This window comes from Pongo pygmaeus, chromosome 17 (genome assembly GCF_028885625.2).
Source record: "Pongo pygmaeus isolate AG05252 chromosome 17, NHGRI_mPonPyg2-v2.0_pri, whole genome shotgun sequence".
Taxonomy (NCBI): Eukaryota; Metazoa; Chordata; class Mammalia; order Primates; family Hominidae; genus Pongo; species Pongo pygmaeus.
In genome coordinates this window covers 72,582,424-72,603,882 of record NC_072390.2, presented here as the reverse complement: position 1 = coordinate 72,603,882, position 21,459 = coordinate 72,582,424, and the positions used below count along the sequence as shown (strand labels likewise).

Here is a 21,459-nt window from a genome sequence, read left to right as displayed (position 1 = left end):
GATCCGCCCACCTCGGCCTCCTAAAGTGTTGGGATTACAGGCGTGAGCCACCACACCTGGCCCCCTGCTTTGATTTTCTGCAGAGAACTTTCGCCTCTGATACAGCCTCTCTTTATTAATTTATTTGTCTGTCTCTACTAGAAAGTAACCTCCTTAAGAGAATGGACTTTGTTTTGTTTACAGACATGTCCCCTGCACCTAGAATGGTATCTGGTACATAGTAGGCACTTAGGAAATATTTATGGAAGGGAGAGAAGTGGGGAGAGCGTCATTTTTCCATCTGTTTAACTTGTTAAGGACTTCCTTGGCCCACCTAACAATTGCTGGCTATGTAAACAGCTTCCTTATAACTGAGATAGGTAATGTCCCTTATAGTTTTAAAATTCAGATGATCCTTTTATAATATCTTATTTTGGATATTCTATAACCTTATCATAATTTAGGGATCATGATTTGGGGTATTTGCCAAAAGCCTTTTGCCCTGTTTGAGAGCACAGTGGAGTCTGTACCCTAGGGTACTCTCACGCTCTCTGCCCTACCACTTAGGGCAAAGGTGAACATGGCCGTTCCAGTGCCCCTGGGTGCTATGGGGAATGGGGGGAAAGAGTCAGGCTTGCTGTGTCCACTGCTCTGTCTGCAGTGTTGCTGTGTCATCCATTCTGCTGGGCTGTGTATTCTGAACATGGGTGCCTTGGCTAAATGTGCCCAGGAGTGAGTGGGAAATCTCACTGAGCAATTTTGAGTGGAAATCACTTTTCTAAAATCAGCTTGACCCTGAAGCCTGAGAATGATGCATGTGGTTAGGAGAAACCAGAGGCTGAGTGCATGGGCTCGTCTCCTTGTAGAGGGCTTAGTTTGGGCTGATGTAACAAAGTTAAGACCTTCGAAATTTATTACTCACAGTTCTGGAGGCTGGGAAGTCTCAAATCAAAGCATCGGCAGATTCAGGGTCTGGCAAAGGCTCACTTTCTGCTTTATAGGCACAGCCGGTGCCTTCTAGCTACATCCTCACATGGCAGAAGGGGCAAGCAAGCTCCTTTAAGCCACTTTAATAAGGGCACTAATCCCATTCATAAGGGTGGAGCCCTCATGACCTAATGACCTTCTAAAGGCCCAACCTCAATACTGTTGAATTGGGGATTGGGTTTCAACATATGAATTTGGAGGGGGATTCTAACATTCAGACCATAGCAGTAAATAAGCAGCTTGCTCTTGTCTGTACAATGAGAATAAAATCTCTACTACTTGCCACTTATATCCGAGCTCTCTACGGAAAATAATCTTCTGTCTTCCTAGCGTGGAAGTGATTCGTCTTGGACAGAGTCACTTCATCAACTGGGACCTGCAAATGTACTATGCTGAGAAGGACACACCCGCAAAAGCTAGAACCACCACACTCAATGAACAGCTTGGGCAGATCCATTATATCTTCTCTGATAAGACGGGGACACTCACACAAAACATCATGACCTTTAAAAAGTGCTGTATCAACGGGCAGATATATGGTAAGTGGAAGCCGTCACTCATTTTCTGCGTGAGTGGGGCTGCCTGCTGTGTGCAGGTCACTACCTGGACTATAGCCTGTCTCCTGGCATTGCTGGTGCCCTCTCGATGCAGAGTCCTGCTGCTGGGGCCATTCTCCAGCTGAGCACCAGAGGAGCACCATGGACACAGTGGGAGAGGCCAGAGGCCAGAAGTGGGCTCACAGCCGGGCGTGGTGGCTCATGCCTGTAATCCCAGAACTTTGGGAGGGTGAAGCGGGCAGATCCCATGAGGTCAGGGATTTGAGACCAGCCTTGCCAACATGGCAAAACCCCGTCTCTACTAATAATACAAAAATTAACCAGGTGTGGTGGTGGCGCACGCCTATAATCCCAGCTACTCGGGAGGCTGAGGTAGGAGAATTGCTTGAACCCGGGAGGCAGAGGTTGCAGTGAGCTGAGATCACACCACTGCACTCCAGCCTGGTGACAGAGCAAGACTCTGTCTAAAAAAAAAAAAAAAAAAAAAAAATTAGAAGTCTCATTACTATATGATCTAGCAATTCCACTTCAGGTTATATACTCAAAAGAACTGAAACGGGCTCAAAGAGGTATTTGTACACCTATGTTCATAGCAGCATTATTCACAATAGCCAAAAGATAGAAGCAAGTGTTCATCAATGGATGAATGGATAAATAAAATGTGGATACACACAATGAAATATTATTCAGTCTAAGAAAGGAAGGAAAATTTGACACATGCCACAACACAGATGAACCTGAACTCATTTATGCCAGAGGTTGCAATTTTTTGAATTTTTGCTATCAGAACTTGGTGATGACCTTGAGCAGTAGGATATAAATAACCCCCACATGCTTAGCGTTCCAATAATGGAACACTAGGCATAAATGGGTTAAGGACATTATGCTAAGTGAAGTAAGCCAGTCACAAAAGGACAAATGTTGTATAATTCTACTTATATGAAGTACTTAGAATAATCACATTTATAGAGACAAAGTAGAATGACGGTTACCAGGGGCTGGAGTCAGCGGAATTGGGAATTATTGTTTAATGGGTACAGAGTTTCAATTTTGCAAGATGAAACAGCTGTACAACAGTGTGAATATACTTGATGCCACTGAACTGTATGCTTAAAAGTGGTTAAAATGGGCCGGGTGCAGTGTCTCATGCCTATAGTAACAACGCTTTGGGAGGTCAAGGGGGGAAGACTGCTCGAGGGCCAGAATTCTAGACCAGCTTGGATAACAAAGCAAAAATTTTAAAAAATTAGCAGAGTATGGTGCTGCATGCCTATAGTCCCAGCTACTTGGGAGACTGAGGCAGGAAGATCCCTTAAGCCTGGGAGTTGAAGGCTATAGTGAGCCAAGATCACACCACAGCACTCCAGCATGGGTAACAGAGCAAGACCCTGTCTCAAAATAGCAACAACAAAAATTGGTTGACTGGTGTGCAGTGGCTCACACCTGCAATCCCAGCACCTTGGGAGGCTCAGTCAGGCACATCCCTTGAGCCCAGGAGTTTGAGACCAGCCTGGGCAACATGACAAAACCCCATCTCTAGCCGGGCACAGTGGCTCACGCCTGTAATCCCAGCACTTTGGGAGGCCGAGGTGGGCGGATCACAAGGTCAGGAGTTCGAGAGCAGCCTGGCCAATATGATGAAACCCCATCTCTACTAAAAATACAAAAATTACCCAGGCGTGGTGGTGGATGCCTCTAGTCCCAGCTACTCAGGAGGCTGAGGCAGGAGGATCGCTTGAACCCGGGAGGTGGAGGTTGCAGTGAGCAAGATTGCGTCACTGCACTCCAGCCTGGGCAACAGAGCAAGACTCCGTCTCAAAAAAAAAAAAAAAAAAAAAAAGCAAAACAAACAAAAAAAAACGCCTCTACAAAAAACAATAATAATACAAAAATTAGCCAGGCATGGTGGTATATGCCTGTAGTTCCAGTTACTTGAGATGCTGAGGTAGGATCACTTGAGCCCGGGGACGTCGAGGCTGTTGTGAGCTGGGTTTGCACCAGGTGACAGAGTGAAACCCTGACTCAAAAAAATCAAACAAAAATTGGTTAATATGGTAAATTTTATTATGTGTATTTCACTACAATTGTTTGTTTTCTTTGTTGTTTTTGTTTTTGAGACAGTGTCTCACTCTGTCACCCAGGCTGGAGTGCAGTGGTGCGATCTCAGCTCACTGCAACCCCTCCACCTCCCAGGTTCACATGATTCTCCTCCCTCAGCTTCCTGGGTAGCTGGGATTACAGGCACACACCACCATGCCTGGCTAATTTTTTGTTGTTGTTGTTGCTGCTTTTTTGTAGAGATGGGGTTTCACCATGTTGACCAGATTGGTATCGAACCCCTGACCTCAAGTGATCCATCTGCCTCAGCCTCCCAAAGTGCTGGGGTTACATGCGTGAGCCACCACACCCGGCCTATAATTGTTTTTTTGTTTTTGTTTTTGTTTTTTTGAGACAGAGGCTTGCTCTGTCGCCCAGGCTGGAGTGCAGTGGCACAATCTTGGCTCACTGAAACCTCCACCTTCCGGATTCAAGTGATTCTCCTGCCTCAGCCTCCCGAGTAGCTGGGACTACAGGTATGCGCCACCATTCCCAGCTAATTTTGTATTTTTAATAGAGATGGAGTTTCACCATGCTAGCCAAGCTGGTCTTGAACTCCTGACCTCAGGTGATCAGCCCATCTCAGCCTCCCAAAGTGCTGGGATTACAGGCGTGAGCCACCACACTCAGCCAATTGTTTTAAAAGTTGATTTCAGTTCTAATTGTCTGAAACATTTAGAAATTTAATTTTCTGTAAATTTACAAATAATATTAAGGCTAATACTAGATTCAAATAGAGTGCTATTTTAAATATACTTAATAGCACAATTGTTTAAAATGATATAGGGACATGCATATATACTTCCTACTTGTAGGCACCATGAGTGCCTTTTCTCATAAGAAGTATCAGTGAAGATGGTGGGGCACTGAGGGGCTGAGGACGTGGCTCACATATGTGAGTCCTTCTGACTTGGGGGAGGTAAAGCATTTCAAAGGATATGATTCAGGCCCCTAGGAGAAGGTAGTGGAGAGGGACAGCCACTGGTATTTGAATATCTAGACCAGGAGTCATCTAACGTTTTCTGTAAAGTGCCAGATAATAAATATTTTACCCTGTCCAGGCCATATATGGTCTTATCACCATCACTATATAAGCAAAGCCAGGTAAGGAGGGGCCTCTGGACATAGGTGTACAATCGATTTGTTTTTTCCTGTTTGTTTCTCAGGGGACCATCGGGATGCCTCTCAACACAACCATAACAAAATAGAGGTAAGACCTTTAAGCTGAACAATTGTTTGGGATGCTGGGGATGTCAGGATCCCAGCAGGGCCATGCTTCCTTTGAAGGTCTAGGGAAGACTCTTTCGTTGCCTCTTCCCTGCTCCTGGTGGTTGCCCACAGTCCTTGGTGTTCCTTGGCATGGAGACTTGGAAACACAACTCTGTGTCTCTGCCTTTGTTGTCACATGGTGTCCCCCGTGTGTCTGTGGGTCTCTGTCCACATTTCCCCTTCTAATAAGGATACCAATCATTGGATTAGGACCTACCCTAATTGAGTATGACCTCATTTTATCTTGATTACATCTGTAAAGACCCTGTTTCTAAATAAGGTCACATTCATAGGTACCAGAGGTTAGAATTTCAACATATCTTTTGGGGGAACACAGTTTAGTCCACCACAAAGTACCTTTTGACTAGGCATGGTGGATCATGCCTGTAATCCCAGCACTTTGGGAGGCTAAGGCTGGCAGATCAATTGAGTCAAGGAGTTTGAAACCAGAGAAACCCCATCTCTACAAAAAAATACAAAAATTAGCCAGGTATGGTGGTGCATGCCCATAGGCCCGTCTACTCAGAAGGATTGCTTGAGCCCAGGAGGCGGAGGCTGCAGAGAACTGAGATCAAGCCACTGCACTCCAGCCTGGGTGACAGAGTGAGACCCATATATGGTCATATATGTTTCCAAAAAAAAAAGGGGGGGGTGCTTTTTATTTAAGACAGTTGTGAGCCTCTTGACATTTAAGAATGTGCTAAAATCCTAAGGTGGTTTTTGCATAATTGAAACCTTGCCTTTGAAGAAAAGTTCATGTCATTTGTTAAGTCAAAAATATTTTATAAAATCATATTTTTTTTTCTCTATTTCTTTCAGCAAGTTGATTTTAGCTGGAATACATATGCTGATGGGAAGCTTGCATTTTATGACCACTATCTTATTGAGCAAATCCAATCAGGGAAAGAGCCAGAAGTACGACAGTTCTTCTTCTTGCTCGCAGTTTGCCACACGGTCATGGTGGATAGGACTGATGGTGAGTGTTTCTCTGGCATCTCAGGCATTAGAGACCAGGTTTTTTGTTTCCAGGTAACTCCTGCTTATGGCTCAAATGCATGTCAAGTAGTACACAAATCTGTCTCATATTCGAATGCAGTGAATATTTTTCAGCACTTACCACTAGATGGTTTATGGAAGAGCAAAGTAGGAAACAAGCTTCTTGTCCCTGAAAATTTACACTTATTCATAACTATAGCTCCAGGTGTATTTTTTTCACTTTGCAAATGAAATCTTGTTGAAAGAAATGATTGGTACTTGAATTATGATAGAAGAATCTAACTTTTCTTGGCACATTTATTACTGAGCATTTACTGAGAGTGAAAAGTCAAGCTTTATCTATATCAGAAATGGACTTTGAACTTGACTAACCTTTTCTACCAAATAACCTTTTCTACCAAATAATTTCAGATATATGCTCTTATTTACTAGATTCTGTTATAGTTTGGGTTTGAAATAATATCAGCCTCAGCCTGGATCTCTTTAAGGTGCCTTTTTCCATTTAAAGGAGCATAATTAATGTGAATTTCATGGGAACAAGCCAGAACGGCTTGTAGGTTCCTTTGCAGAATCCTTTGTTGCAGTTTGTGCCAGCTTTGTCACAGCAAGTTTGTCCTGTATCAAGGAAAGCTAGTCGTTTTATCACAAATGGACATAATGATAAATTATATAGACACACATGCACTTTATAGAAAGAGCAAAAGGAGTTCTTTTGGTGTTTCTGTAATGAAGCGTAGTCTGCCTTCACTTCATTCCCTCACTTCATTCATTCACTTCATCCACTTCACTACATCTTCCACTTTTTACTTCAGTCAGTGCAGCATACATAAGTCCCTCTCTTTTCTCAACCTTGATGTTTCATATGTAGCAGGTATGAAATTTCCAGAGAAGGAATATGCATAAAAACTAAATGTGTAGGCCAACGCTTGGTGGCTCACACCTGTAGTCCCAGCATTTGGAAGGTTGAGGTGAATGGATTGCTTGAGCTCAAGAGTTCAAGACTAGCCTGAGCAACATGGCAAAACCCCATCTCATCAAAAAATACAAAAAATTAGCCAGGCGTGATGGCACATGCCTGTAGTCCCAGCTACTCTGGTGGGGATCGCTTGAGCCTAGGAGTTCAAGGCTGCAGTGAGCCGTAGTCTCACCATTACACTCCAGCTTGGGTGATGGAGTGAGACCCTATCTCAAAAAAAACAAAAAACACCTAAATGTATAGAAGCTGTATATGATACCTTTCAGCAAGTTTCAAAGAAACCCATTTTCCAAGGATGAATCTAATATTGCAATGAAGCAAGGTAACAAGAGTTCAGATTAGGGTGGATACATGGAAGGGTTTATCAGCAGACAATGTGGGGAAGGATAGAAAGGGGCGATACCAGGTCATGAATCATGGAAGCAGAGATCTAAGTCTATTTGACTCACCAAGCCAGTTTTACTCAGGCAGTAAGCATAAAGTATGATATTACAAAGTCACCTGGTTCTCTTTGGTTTTGACTCATTAGCACAATTATTGTACTCTTCTCTGAGTACGTGATAGGATTTTAAGGGCTAACTGGCCAACTTAGGCAAATGTAAATTCATCCTGTCGTCCCTATTCTATCTTTCCCCAGTGGGATATTATGGGAAGAGCCCTGGACTACATGCTAGAGATGAGTCAGCCCAGTTTGGGTCCCTGTCTGAGAAACACCTTCCTCGGTGTTGTAGTAAGAAGGTTGGATGTACAAAGTTCCTTCCAGCAGGGCTGGGTGCGGTGGCTTACACCTGTAATCCCAGCACTTTGGGAGTCCGAGGCAGGCAGATCATGAGGTCACCATGATGGCCAACATGGTGAAACCCCATCTCTACTAAAAATACAAAACATTAGTCAAGCATGGTGGTGTGTGCCTATAATCCCAGCTACTTGGGAGGCTGAGGCAGGAGAATCGCTTGAACCTGGCAGGCGGAGGTTGCAGTGAGCCAAGATCACACTACTGCACTACAGCCTGGGCAACAGTGCAAGACTCCATCTCAAAAAAAAAAAAAAAAAGAACACAAAGTCCCTCCAGCCTGACATACCACAGCTCTTTGTCCACTGTCAGCTGAGGTCAAGGGTTGTACGAATAGAGACATGTTGGCTTCTAGTGCAGGAGCTTAGAGAAGAAATTGCTTTCAGCTTTTGACCATAAAGTACCAGGAAAGGATCCCTTGAAAGGGACCTTGGGGACTACACCTCCAAGTTTTGTTCTGTTTTTCTGAGACAGTCTTGCTCTTGTCACCCAGGCTGGAGTGCAATGGCACGATCTCGGCTCACTGCAACCTCCACCTCCCAGGTTCAAGCAATTATCGTGCCTCAGCCTCCTGAGTAGCTGGGACTACAGGCGCCCACCACCACGCCCAGCTAATTTTTGTATTTTTAGTAGAGATGGGGCTTCACCATGTTGGCCAGGCTGGTCTCCAACTCCTGATTTCAGGTGCTCTGCCCACCTCAACCTCCCAAAGTGCTGGGATTACAGGCGTGAGCCACCACGCCCTGCCACATGCATTTGTTTTCTGCTACTGTGTAGTGAATTAGTGTAACTCAGCTATGGAAAACACCTGCTCATTAGCTTACGGTTCTGTAGGGCAGAATTCTGAGCATGGCATGACTGGGTTCCCTGCTCAGCATCTGACTAAAATCAAGTTTGGGCCATGTTCTCATCTGGAGCTCAGTGTCTTCTTCCACATTCACGTGTGGTTGCGGCAGGATTCAGTTCTCTGTGGTTGTAGAACTGAAGTCCCCATTTCTTTATTGGCTGTCAGCTGGGTTGCCCTCCACTCCTAGAGACTGTCCTCATTCCCTGCCAGCTGGTCCACTCCATCTTCAAAGCCAGCGGTGGAGAATCTCCCTTAAATTGAACCTTTTTCATGCTGCTCCAAGTCTCTCCCCAGGAAGAGTTCTGTCCTCTCTAAACTCATCTAATTAAGTCAGGAACACCTGGCTAATCTATTTTAAGGTCAGCTGATTAGGATCGCACATCTGCAAATTCCCTTCACAGCAGTACCTAGATTAGTGCTTGATTGAGTAACTGGGAGAAAGTGAATGTCCAGCACTGGGATGGGAACCTTGAGGCCATTGCAGACTCCTGCCTGCACAGAGGTCTGTGAGAGCAGAATGTGGAAGGCTTGGAAGGCTTCACTTCACCTGGAGGTTCTGAATTAATGATCAGAGAGCTTGTTTCAGGAGTTTTGCGCATCACGGGTGTGAGAGTCTGGAGCAGGTAGGCACTGGAGATTGGCACAGAGGCTGAAGGTTTGCATTAGTATGGGGTCTTTGGGAAGGATGACAAAGCCATGGATGTGGGAGACACTTGGCAAATCATTTAAAGGGGGTGAGAGGATTGAGGAGAAAAAGACATCTGAGAGGTAGGGCTTGTTTTTGTGCGTGTGTTTTTTTTTGTTTTTTTTTTTGTTTTTGAGACCAAGTTTCACTCTTATTGCCCAGGCTGGAGTGCAATGGCATGATCTCGGCTCACTGCAACCTCCATCTCCCGGGTTCAATCAATTCTCCTGCCTCAGCCTCCGAGTAGCTGGGATTACAGGCACGCCCCACCACACCCAGCTAATTTTGCATTTTTGATAGAGACGGGGTTTCTCCATGTTGGTCAGGCTGGTCTTAAACTCCTGACCTCAAGCAGTCCTCCAGCCTTGGCCTCCCAAAAGTGCTGGGATTACAGGTGTGAGCCACTACACCCAGTCTTTTTTTTTTTTTTTTTTTTTGAGACTGAGTCTTGCTCCTGTTGCCCAGATTGGAGTGCAGCGCCGCAATCTCGGCTCACTGCAACCTCTGCCTCCCAGGTTCAAGTGATTCTCCTGCCTCAGCCTCCCGAGTAGCTGGGATTACAGGTGCCCACCACCAAACCCTGGCTAACTTTTTGTATTTTTAGTAGAGATGGAGTTTTGCCATGTTGGCCAGGCTTGTCTTGAACTCCTAACCTCAGGTGATCCACCCGCCTCAGCCTCCCAAAGCGCTGGGATTACAGGTGTGAGCCACCATGCCTGGCCAGGTAGTTTGTTGTCACTTAATTAGAGTGAGCCGGGTGCAGTGGTTCACGCCTGTAATCCCAGCACTTTGGGAGTCTGAGGTAGGCAGATCACCTGAGGTCAGGAGTTCAAGACCAGCCTGACCAATATTGTGAAACCCCATCTCTACTAAACATACAAAAATTAGCTGGGCATGGTGGTGGGCACCTGTAGTCCCAGCTACTCGGGAGGCTGAGACAGGAGACTTGCTTGAACCTGCGAGGCAGAGGTTGCTGTGAGCCGAGATTGTGCCACTGCGTTCCAGCCTGGGTGACAAAGCAAGACTCCATCTCAAAAAAAAATTAGAGTGAATCAGCTGAGGCAGTTGTGAAGGAGAGAAGAAAGGTGCATTTAGCTTTCTCTGCCACCATTACCCTGAAGCTAGGGAATCAGGATGATGAGAACTGAGAGGTGGGATTTGTGGTTTGAGCATCTTTCTTTGGTTACATCAATTTCATGAGCCACAAATTAGTGTGTGAAAGAAAAAGAAGGTCTTTCTGGTTGTCTCTAAATGTGCCATAAATAAAGAGTTTTCTTAGGAAGGTTGCTTTGTTTTTGTTTTTTTTTTTTTAGTTTGTTTTTACGCCTTCAACTTTTATTTTAGGTTCAGGGGATACATGTACATGTTTGTTACGTGGGTATATTGCGCATGATCCTGAAGTTTGAGGTACAATTGATCCTGTTATCCAGGAAGTTAACACAGAACTTAATAGTTAGTTTTTCTTTTCTTTTTTTTTTTTTTTTTTTGAGACAGAGTCTCGCTCTGTTGCCCAGGCTGGAGAGCAGTGGCGTGATCTCGGCTCACTGCAAGCTCTGTCTCCCGGGTTCATGTCATTCTCCTGCCTCAGCCTCCCAAGTAGCTGGGACTACAGGCACCCGCCACCACACCTGGTTAATTTTTTTTGTATTTTTAGTGGTGACGGGTTTTCACCATGTTAGCCAAGATGAAAGGTCGGCCTGCTGCGTTGGCTGGGAGTTGAAGTCGGGTCAATTGCTTGGAAGGCAGCTATGCTCACCACTATACCACCAACACCGCACTCTTTTCTTTTCTCTTCTTTTTTTTTTTTTGAGATGGAATCTCGAACTGTCGCCTGGGCTGGAGTGCAATGGTATGATCTCGGTTCACTGCAACCTCCACCTCCTGGGTTCACGCAATTCTCCTGCCTCAGCCTCCCAAGTAGCTGGGATTATAGGTGCATACCACCACACCTGGCTAATTTTTTATATTTTTAGTAGAGACAGGGTTTCACTATGTTGGCCAGGCCGGTCTCAAACTCCTGACCTCGTGATCCACCAGCCTCAGCTTCCCAAAGTGCTGGGATTACAGGCGTGAGCCACTGAGCCCGGCCCTAATAGTAAGTTTTTCAACCCTTGTTGCCCTCCCTCCCTCCTCTCTCTTGAAGTCCCCACTATCTATTTTTGCAGTCTTTATGTCCATGAGTACCCAATGTTAAGTGAGAATGTGTGGTAGGTATGTGGTCTTCTGTTCCTGAGTTAATTTGTTTAGGATAATGGCCTAATCTCTATTGTGACAAAGGACATGATTTTATTCCTTTTTATGGCTGCATAGTTTTTTAGTCCAAGTGTCTTCCAGCAGTCATAAGGTTGGAATTTGGACCAAGTCTCTGACGTTCTTCCCATCCCTGTTAGTTTGCAATTCTGTGTTTCCATTATCAGAAGGTAATGGAAAACATTTTTTTTCTTTAATGATAAAAATATCAAGGTGTTTGCTCTAGATATGAGTGTCTTACTTGTGGGAACTTTACCACCTTTTATTATTTTGTTTCTTTTCTCTGCTGGAAATGCGTTTGCTGTCAATATTATGCCATATATCGCTGTGCCAATTTAAGTTGCCGAAGGGAAAGGCTTTGTTCTCACCGCTGCTGATTTGTCTCTGGTTAAATAGTTTGTCCTCTGGCATTTGTATATGTTTGCTAGATGGCCGGATTTAGGAAGTGCATTTACAGCTTCTAGTGAATGACTTTCTGGGTGAACAAATACAGAGAGACCCTAAGTGTCATCTTTAATTATTATTTAGGAAGTGATTAATATTGACTTAAAAAGTGAATCCTCTGAGCCAGTTGTGAAGGAAGGAAGGAAGGTGTGTTTAGCTCTCTCTGCCACCATTACCCCTGAGCACCAACCATTCCAAGTGAGGCTGGGGGATAAACAGCTGCTCATGCATCTGTATTTTGGAAAACTAAATGCTCTTTCTGTCCAAAGTCATTTGGCCGTGGAAGTGCTTTTCCTTCTATTTTGAGACAAAATAACTAGAGTAGAAAAATAGAAGATCTTGGGTAGGCAGAGTATTTTTTAAACTTTTTATTGAAGTACAACATGTGTATACAGAGATATGTACGTATCATAAGTATATAACTCAATGAATTTTCACAAACCAATACTCTTGTAATGAGCACCCAGATTTTTAAAAAAGAACATTATCAATCCCCCTAGAATTCCCTTACATTCCTTTCCAGTGATTACAAGAAAAGTACTTTCCTGACTACGAATAACAGGTTAGCTCTGTCAGTTTTTTGGCTTATATAAGTGGAATCATGTAGCATATGTACTCTTTTGTGTATCTAGCTGTGAGATTTATTCCTATTCTTATTGGTTTTTTCTTTTTTTCCTAAAAGAGACTGCATCTTGCTCTGTCAGCCAGGCTGGAGTGCAGTGGAATGATCAAAGCTCACTGTAACCTCACACTGCTGGGCTCAAGTGATCCTCCTGCCTCAGCCTCCTGAGTAGTTGGGATTATAGGCACGTGCCACTGAACCTAGCTTATTCTTATTGTTGAAATGTAGTTGTGAATAGAAGACAATTTTCCATTATTTAACTTTTAAACATTAAGATATCGGATAGTGATCAAACTAAGGTTGGTTGGTTTGTTTCAACTTTTCTTTCTTTCTTTCTTTTTTTTTTTTTTTTTTTGAGATGGAGTCTCGGTCTGTCACCCGGGTGGAGTGCAGTGGCAAGATCTTGGCTCACTGCAACCTCCACCTTCCGGATTCAAGTGATTCTCCTGCCTCAGCCTCCCGAGTAGCTGGAACTATAGGCATGTGCCACCATGCCTGGCTAATTTTCTGTGTTTTTAGTAGAGACAGAGTTTCACTGTGTTAGCCAGGATGGTCTCCATCTCCTGACCTCATGCTCTACCTGCCTCAGCCTCCCAAACTGCTGGGGTTACAGGCGTGAGCCACTGCACCCAGCCTGTGTGTGTGTGTGTGTGTGTGTGTGTGTGTGTGTGTTTTAATAAGGAGAATATAGCTATGGTAAAGAAAAAATAGCCTGGGCAACATGGTGAGATCCTGTCTCTACAAAAAATACAAACATTAGCTGGGCGTGGTGATGTGTGCCTATAGTCCCAGCTACTCGGGAAGCTGAGGTGGAAGGATCACTTGTGCCTGAGGTGATCAAGGCTGCAGTGAGCTGAGATGGTGCCACTGCACTCCAGCCTTGGTGCCAGAGTAAGACTCTGTCTCAAAAAAACAAAAAAAAAGAGAGAGAGAGAAAATATACTTTTTTAGAGGGAAGATAAACTGGTACAACCTTCTTGGAAAACAAATTAGTAATGTATACCAATGAGTTTTAAAATTATCAGTGTTCTCTGGCTCAGTATTTTCCTAACAGGAATCTGCTCTTAGAAAATAAGCCAGGGGCCCAGGGGCAGTGGCTCATGCCTGTAATCAGAACACTTTAGGGACTGAGGCAGGCGAATCACTTGAGTCCAAGAGTTTGAGACCAGCCTGAGCAACACGGTGAAACCGCGTCTCCACAAAAAATACAAAAAATTAGCCAGGTGTGGTGGCGTGTACCAGTAATCCCAGCTACTTGGGAGGATGAGGTAGGAGGATCACTGAGCCTGGGGAGATTGAGGCTGCAGTGAGCCATGATCATGCCACTGCACTGCAGCCTGGGCAACAGGGTGAGACCCTGTTTCAGAAAAACAAGAAAGAAAGAGAATAAGCCAGGTGTGGTGACATGAGCCTGTAGTCCTAGCTACTCATTAGGCTGAGGCAGAAGGATCACTTGGGCCCCGGAGATCAAGAGCAGCCTGGACAGCATAGGGAGACCTCTGTCTCTAAAAAGAAAAAAGAAACAGAAAAATCTTTACACACATACAAAAGGGTTATTAAAGTGTGATTTTTTGAGAGTAAAAAAATTTGGAAATAAACTGTAATGGGAAAATGATAACATGTTTACATTTGTTCAAATGTTTATAAAGAATTTAAAAAGGGATGGCAATATGCTCAGATACAGCATTAAAATAATCAGGATGTAAATGTATATTCAGCTTGATAGAAACAATTTCAGATACAGACATTTTAAAAGGCACTGGAAGGAATGATAAAATATCAACACCTGTTGTTTCTCCTGTGGATGGTGGGATTATGGGAATTTTCCCTCATTCTCCACCAAAGTTTCACTGTTAGTTTATATTACTGTTTATAAGTCAAGATAAAACAAAGAAGTTTTAATCTTGGCATAACCCTTCCAAGTCAATGACTCGTTTTCCTGGGGATGTTTTGGGCTTTGCAGCCCAGCTGACCCCCACAGGAGCCTCAGCAGAGGCCTCAACAATGAGCTCTGCGTTTGTTTTTACAGCTTTTCTGGGATTTCTCTCACTTCCTTGTTAGGTCAGCTCAACTACCAGGCAGCCTCTCCCGATGAAGGTGCCTTGGTAAACGCTGCCAGGAACTTTGGCTTTGCCTTCCTCGCCAGGACCCAGAACACCATCACCATCAGTGAACTGGGTACTGAAAGGACTTACAACGTTCTTGCCATTTTGGACTTCAACAGTGACCGGAAGCGAATGTCTATCATTGGTAAGTCCCCCTCAGAGTCTGTCTATGAATCGCTCATTTAGATGTTGCTTGTGCCCATTGTATTGAGTGGCATCAGGATAAAGCAGCCAGTGAATGAGCTACTTGGCTCCTGGGAGATTTCTGCAGCTTTATTGAAACTGGTACTGTTGGCCGGGCACGGTGGCTCACACCTGTAATCCCAGCACTTTGGGAGGCCGAGGCGGGCGGATCACAAGGTCAGGAGATTGAGACCATCCTGGCTAACACGGTGAAACCCCGTCTCTACTAAAAATACAAAAAAAATTAGCTGGGCGTGGTGGCGGGTGCCTGTAGTCCCAGCCACTCGGGAGGCTGAGGCAGGAGAATGGCGTGAACCTGGGAGGCAGAGCTTGCAGTGAGCCGAGATCGCGCCACTGCATTCCAGCCTGGGCGATAGAGCAAGACTCCATCTCAGAAAAAAAAAAAAAAAAAAGAAACTGGTATTGTTTTCTTCATTCTTCACTGTGTTCCCTACTCAAAGGGGCAGCCGCAGTATCTCTAAATCTTGCAAATGCTGCTGACGTTCTTTTTTAATCCCTTTCTTTTTTCTTTTCTTTTTTTTTTTTTTTTTTGAGATGGAGTCTTGCTCTGTCACCCAGGAGTGCAGTGGTGCGATCTCAGGTCACTGCAACCTCCGCCTCCCAGGTTCCAGCGATTCTCCTGTCTCAGCCTCCTGAGTAGCTGGGATTACAGCTGCTGACATTCTTTAACCATGTGGGCTGCCAGATGCTGAATCTGGGGCAGCAAGTGGAACATTTCTGAAGCAGCAGGTAGACATTTGTAGCAGTCTTTTATTTTAAACAACACATGCTGTTTTATTTTTTGAGCACCTCTGAGTGCTCTCTTCTGTACTTGATGGTAGGGAAGGGAGGACTCAGCAGGAAAAGATTTCTGAGAAAAGCAAAGCTATGCTTATGAATCAAAATCATACCTGCAATGCAGGCACATGACAGACCACCAAGTGAAGATGAAAATCACTTCCTACCACTGAACTGCTTTAAATTCGTGATTTGAAATAATCTCAAACTTATAGAAAAGTTACAAGAATGGTTTAAAGAGCTCTCATACTCTTCCATATCCACCAATTGTTAACATAATGAAATTTCATTATATATATCTCTATATATAGATCTAATATATATCTAATTATATATATGTAATTTCATTATCTATACCTATATATATACACACATATATATATGTACACACATACATACAGGTTATTGTTTTCTGAACCATTTGAGAGTAAATTGCATTAGAAGGAGCAAGATTACATTATAAAAAAAGAAAATACAAATATAAAAAACGGAATAAATTGCAGGCCTAATGTCCCTTTCCCCTAAATACTATACTATATACCATAGTAGGTATTTCCTAAGAACAGAAACACTCACTTATATATACAGTACAATGTTCAGAACCAGAAGGTTTAACACAGTACAATATTATCTAATCAATAGACTTTTTCAGATTTTACCAGGGAAGTTCATTCTTTGTTTTTCTGGTCCAGGATCCAATCCAAGATCACAGGTTATATTAGGTGATCATGACTCTGGGTCAAGGATGGTTCAATCTCTTTTTGATCTTTCATCCACTGACATTTTTAAAAAGCACAGGCTGGTTATTTTATAGGCTATCCCTCCATTTGGGTTTGTTTGATGTTCCCTCATGATTAGAGCTAGGTTACACATTGTTGGCAGGAAGAGTCCATAAGTGATGCCGTGCTCTTCTTTAAGTATCACATCAGAAGGTGTATATATATATATATATATATATATATACACACACACACACACACATTTATATTTATATGTATATATTTATATATACATATATTTATATATGTGTGTATATATGTAGATATATGTGTATATATATGTTTTATATATATATGCTTTTTTTTTTTTTGAAACATAGTTTCACTCTTGTTGTCCAGGCTGGAGTGCAATGGTGCAATCTCGGCTCACCGCAACCTCTTCCTCCCTGGTTCAAGCAATTCTCCTGCCTTAGCCTTCTGAGTAGCTGGGATTACAGGCATGCGCCACCATGCCTGGCTAATTTTGTATTTTTTAGTAGAAACAAGGTTTCTCCATGTTGGTCAGGCTGGTCTCCAACTGCCAACCTCAGGTGATTGGCCCGCCTTGGCCTCCCAGAGTGCTGGGATTACAGGCGTGAGCCACCCTGCCTAGCCAGAAGGTATATATTGTTGGTTTGTCTCATTAGTGGGGATGTTAACTTTGATCACTTGGTTAAGGTGGTATCTACAAGCCTTCTCCCCTATGATTGAATTTTTAACCAATAAAAATATATAGGTTTAACTGTCTATTACACCCTCTTTAGGCATACTTACTGAATGCTTTCTGTGTCCCTCACACAGATCTAGACTAATTATCATGCTTGCCATCTACCTTGATTTAAAATCTAGTTAGCAATGAGGGCTGTACTACAATTATTGCATTAATCAAAAAACCAAAAAAAAAAAAATGATCACAAGGAGTGGTGTTGTGGTTGAAGTATTAAAGGCAGTAAGTGTTGTGAGTTCATAGGTGAGAAACTTCCTGTTGGTTGGATGGAGAAAAAGTCTATGAAAGAAAGTAACTAGAACATGGTATAGCACATGGTAGGGAGTCAGTAAATGTTTGTTGGAAGAATAACTAAGGTTATAAAAAACAGAGCTGACTGTGAAGGAATCTTTTTATATTTATTTCACTATTACATTCAATGTAGATAATGACTTATTAGTTTTGTTGAAGGCAACACTTTTCTAGAGGAACTGATGGTTTTAAGCTAATAGTGAATTATGAGATAGTGACACTTCAAATTAACTTTATAAATGTAGTTTTCTATTAAAAAATCAAACTTAGCTGGGTGTGGTAGCTCACATCTGTAATCCCAGCATTTTGGGAGGCTGAGGCAGGAGGATTGCTTGAGCCCAGGAGTTCAAGACCAGCCTGGGTAACATAGTGAGACCTCCAATGTCTATAAAAATAAAAATTAGCCAGGCATGGTAGCATGCACCTGTAGTCCCAGCTACTCGGGAGGCTGAGATGGGAGGATTGCTTGAGCCTGGGGGGGTCAAGGCTACAGTGAGCCAATACTGAACTGCTGCACTCCAGCCTGGACAACAGAGCAAGACCCTGTCTCAAAAAATATATACATAAAAAAATCAAACTTTGTTGTGTTTATTTCCTTCTTTTACTACCAGTAAGAACCCCAGAAGGCAATATCAAGCTTTACTGTAAAGGTGCTGACACTGTTATTTATGAACGGTTACATCGAATGAATCCTACTAAGCAAGAAACACAGGATGCCCTGGATGTAAGTTTCACTTTTATTCTTTCTGCAAGGAATTCTGATCTTACTCTCTGATGCTGTCTGTTAAGTTTGCATGAAAGCTGTATGTTAACTGCTGACCCTCCCTTTGATTTGGAATAGTTGGGGTGGAAAGAGCGGTAAAGTAGGAATACAGCCACCTGGGTCCCAGTTCTGCCCCTGCCGCTGACTTCCTGGGATATCACCGTGGTGCCCTCTCCCAGCATGTGGGTCTTCAAGGTCTATAGGACTGAGGCAGGGGAATGACTTAGCTTTTTTCCAGTGGCCTTGAGCAAGCTACATAACCATACTAGGTTGTAGTCTTACTATGTGTGTGGTCCCCAAGAACTCCACTAACTTCAAGTTGTAGCGCAAAGGAAGGAAAGCATTCATATGTGACAGGATGACAGAGCTGACTATAGGTCACATCTTGTCTAGCCAAGATGGCAGAAGTGGTTCAACTGATTGAGTATTTGGTGTCTCACACCTGTAATCCCAGCACTTTGGGAGGCCAAGGCGGGTGTATCACCTGAGGTCAGGAGTTCAAGACCAGCCTGGCCAACGTGGTGAACTCCGTCTCCACTAAAAATACAAAAAAATTAGCTGGGTGTGGTGGTGGGCACCTGTAATCCCAGCTACTTGGGAGGCCGAGGTAGGAGAATCGCTTGAACCCCAGAGGGAGAGGGTAGAGTGAGCCGAGATTGTACCATTGCACTCCAGCCTGGGCGACAAGAGCAAAACTTGGTCAAAAAAGAAAAAAAAAAAAAAAAAGATGTGACTATAAAGTAATGAGATGTTTACTGGTTCATGTTGAAACTGTTTAAAATGTTTAAATCAGGCTGGGCGCAGTAGCTCACACCTCTAATCCCAGTACTTTGGGAGGGTGAGGCGGCAGATCACGAGGTTAACAGATTGAGACCATCCTGGCCAACATGGTGAAACCCCATCTCTACTAAAAATACAAAGATTAGCCAGGTGCAGTGGCACCTGCCTGTAATCCCAGCTACTCAGGAGGCTGAGGCAGGAGAATGGCATGAACCTGGGAGGCAGCGGTTGCAGTAAGCTGAGATCGCACCACTGCACTCAAGCCTGGGCAATAGAGCGAGACTCCATCTCAGAAAAAAAAAGAAAATGTTTAAATTGTTCATCATGGGAAAATTGCCAGATACTCTTTTCCATTAAAAGGTTTGACCTCAGCTTTAACAATGGCTTGTGTATTTTAGAATTGGTTTGAGGGAATAATGCTTGGTGGAGAGTTCATAGGTGATTGGACTTCTATCACAGTTTGTTGGAACAAATTATAAAGTTGTCAGGTTCGTGCTTACGTCATTACACCCCAAGGCAGCTCCCTTGGTCTGATATTTTCCTAGTCATGAAGAGAAAAAAAGAAAATGAGAAAATGAGAAAGGTAACAGAAGATTTAGAAGAAAGGTAAACTTTTCCCTTTGGAAACTGGAAGTGCAGTCCTGGACCCTATAGAAGTTTAGAAAAGCAAAGTCTATTATAAAGTGATGTTTAGGCCGGGTGCAGTGGCTCATGCCTGTAATCCCAGCATGCTGGGAGGCTGAGTTGGGCAGATCACATGAGCTCGTGAGTTCAAGACCAGCATGATGAAACCCCATCTCTACAAAAAAAAGTACAAAAATTACCAGGCATGGTGGTGCACACCTGTAGTCCCAGCTACTTGGGAGGCTGAGGTGAGAGGATGGCTTCAGCCTGGAAGGCAGAGGTTGCGGTGAGCCAGGATTGCATCACTGCATCCCAACCTGGATGATAAAGCCAGACCTTGTCTCAAAAAAAAAAGTGACATTTAATCCCCTCTCTAAAGTGTATTTGTACAGAATCTGTCATGTTTAATTATCTCTTTTTAAATTTTGTTAGTATATTACTTCAAAGTAAAATTTCAGACTTGATCCTGAATTACATAAATTAACTATTCTTTGCATTGGTGGATTTATTTTTTTTAATAAAACAGATCTTTGCAAATGAAACTCTTAGAACCCTATGCCTTTGCTACAAGGAAATTGAAGAAAAAGAATTTACAGAATGGAATAAAAAGTTTATGGCTGCCAGTGTGGCCTCCACCAACCGGGACGAAGCTCTGGATAAAGTATATGAGGAGATTGAAAAAGACTTAATTGTGAGTTTTAGCCTTAATAACTTTTTCTTTGATATTCTAAGCAGAATTGAAATTTTTATTAAGTTTTATTGAATATTTGATCTCATGCTTAAGAGATAATTGTAACTTCAGCATTTGACACTGGCACAATGGAAGAAGGTTATTTCTTTTGTTCACCAAAATAGGAGCAGAACAGAAGTTGCCATTATGAGAAACCAAAAGACAAAATACATTAGGAGAAGTTCTAATTCAATTCCATAATTTGTATATCACTTACTAAATTTTATTACAATTTTTAAACAATAACAAACCTGCATCTAATACTTATTACATTGGGGGAATTACTGAAACAATTCATATTCTGCAAAATCTTGAAATAAGAAAAATATATTGTTTCTAAAAGTTTTTCAAATTTAATACATAATTTTTGTAGAGTTTAGATAAGTGGAAAATATTCAACAAATAGCTAGTATTGCAACTGGTTTATGGTTTATGTCAGTATAAAGCCACAAATACACAAGGAAAGTGTATTTTTAACGTCTTTGCATTTTTGTCTTGGTAAATTAAATAGTTCATCCTTTAGGGAAAAAGATTTTAGCTGTGTTGGTTTGCAGTAATTGTGAAACATGGCAGCCTTCCCTGTCAACACTGGCCATTGGCCCCAGGAGAGCAGCAACCAGGATGTATAATTAGCCCTTCTTTTTACAGGTTGGCAACCTGTAATTACAGAAAACTTTTGGTTTGTTTGCTAATTCCTTTTTTTTTTTTTTTTTTAAATATGCATTCTAGCTCCTGGGAGCTACAGCTATTGAAGACAAGCTACAGGATGGAGTTCCAGAAACCATTTCAAAACTTGCAAAAGCTGACATTAAGATCTGGGTGCTTACTGGAGACAAAAAGGGTAATTCATTGTGCAGGGAAGCATATCTGTTAATTCACAAATATTTATAGCTGCCGTTTCCTTTGCCCAAGATGATCTCCTCAGACTTTTCATCCTGTACAAACACTGTTTCTTTGGACAGAAGATGCTTTTTCTGAGAAACCCTCCTCTGTTTTTCCAGCACATCCTTCTGCATCCTTTCCTGATCCCCCTCAGTAGCAGTTTCTTCCTTATAATTTAGCTCGTGGCCATGTCTTGCTGATTATAATCGGTCTTATCTCTCCAGCCAGACGTGGGCTCCGTCCTGAAAGGGCCATCCCTCTTGTCCATCTGTCCTTCCAGTGCTTTGACATTTGGTGGGCACAGAGTAGAACAATA

The 21,459-nt window shown here is 42.9% G+C and overlaps 1 protein-coding gene across 5 annotated transcripts in view; it reads left to right on the top strand.

Moving 5' to 3' along the window:
- ATP8B1 (ATPase phospholipid transporting 8B1) overlaps positions 1-21,459 on the top strand; it is a 155,465-nt gene that overhangs the window by 109,640 nt on the left and 24,366 nt on the right. For all 5 annotated transcript variants that reach the window (XM_063653741.1, XM_054461198.2, XM_063653744.1 and 2 more), the window contains 7 exons: positions 1,297-1,505; positions 4,787-4,830; positions 5,709-5,865; positions 14,564-14,752; positions 17,976-18,088; positions 20,058-20,222; positions 20,991-21,102. In XM_063653741.1, the coding sequence (XP_063509811.1) occupies positions 1,297-1,505; positions 4,787-4,830; positions 5,709-5,865; positions 14,564-14,752; positions 17,976-18,088; positions 20,058-20,222; positions 20,991-21,102 (989 nt within the window). The remainder of the gene's footprint in view (positions 1-1,296; positions 1,506-4,786; positions 4,831-5,708; positions 5,866-14,563; positions 14,753-17,975; positions 18,089-20,057; positions 20,223-20,990; positions 21,103-21,459) is intronic.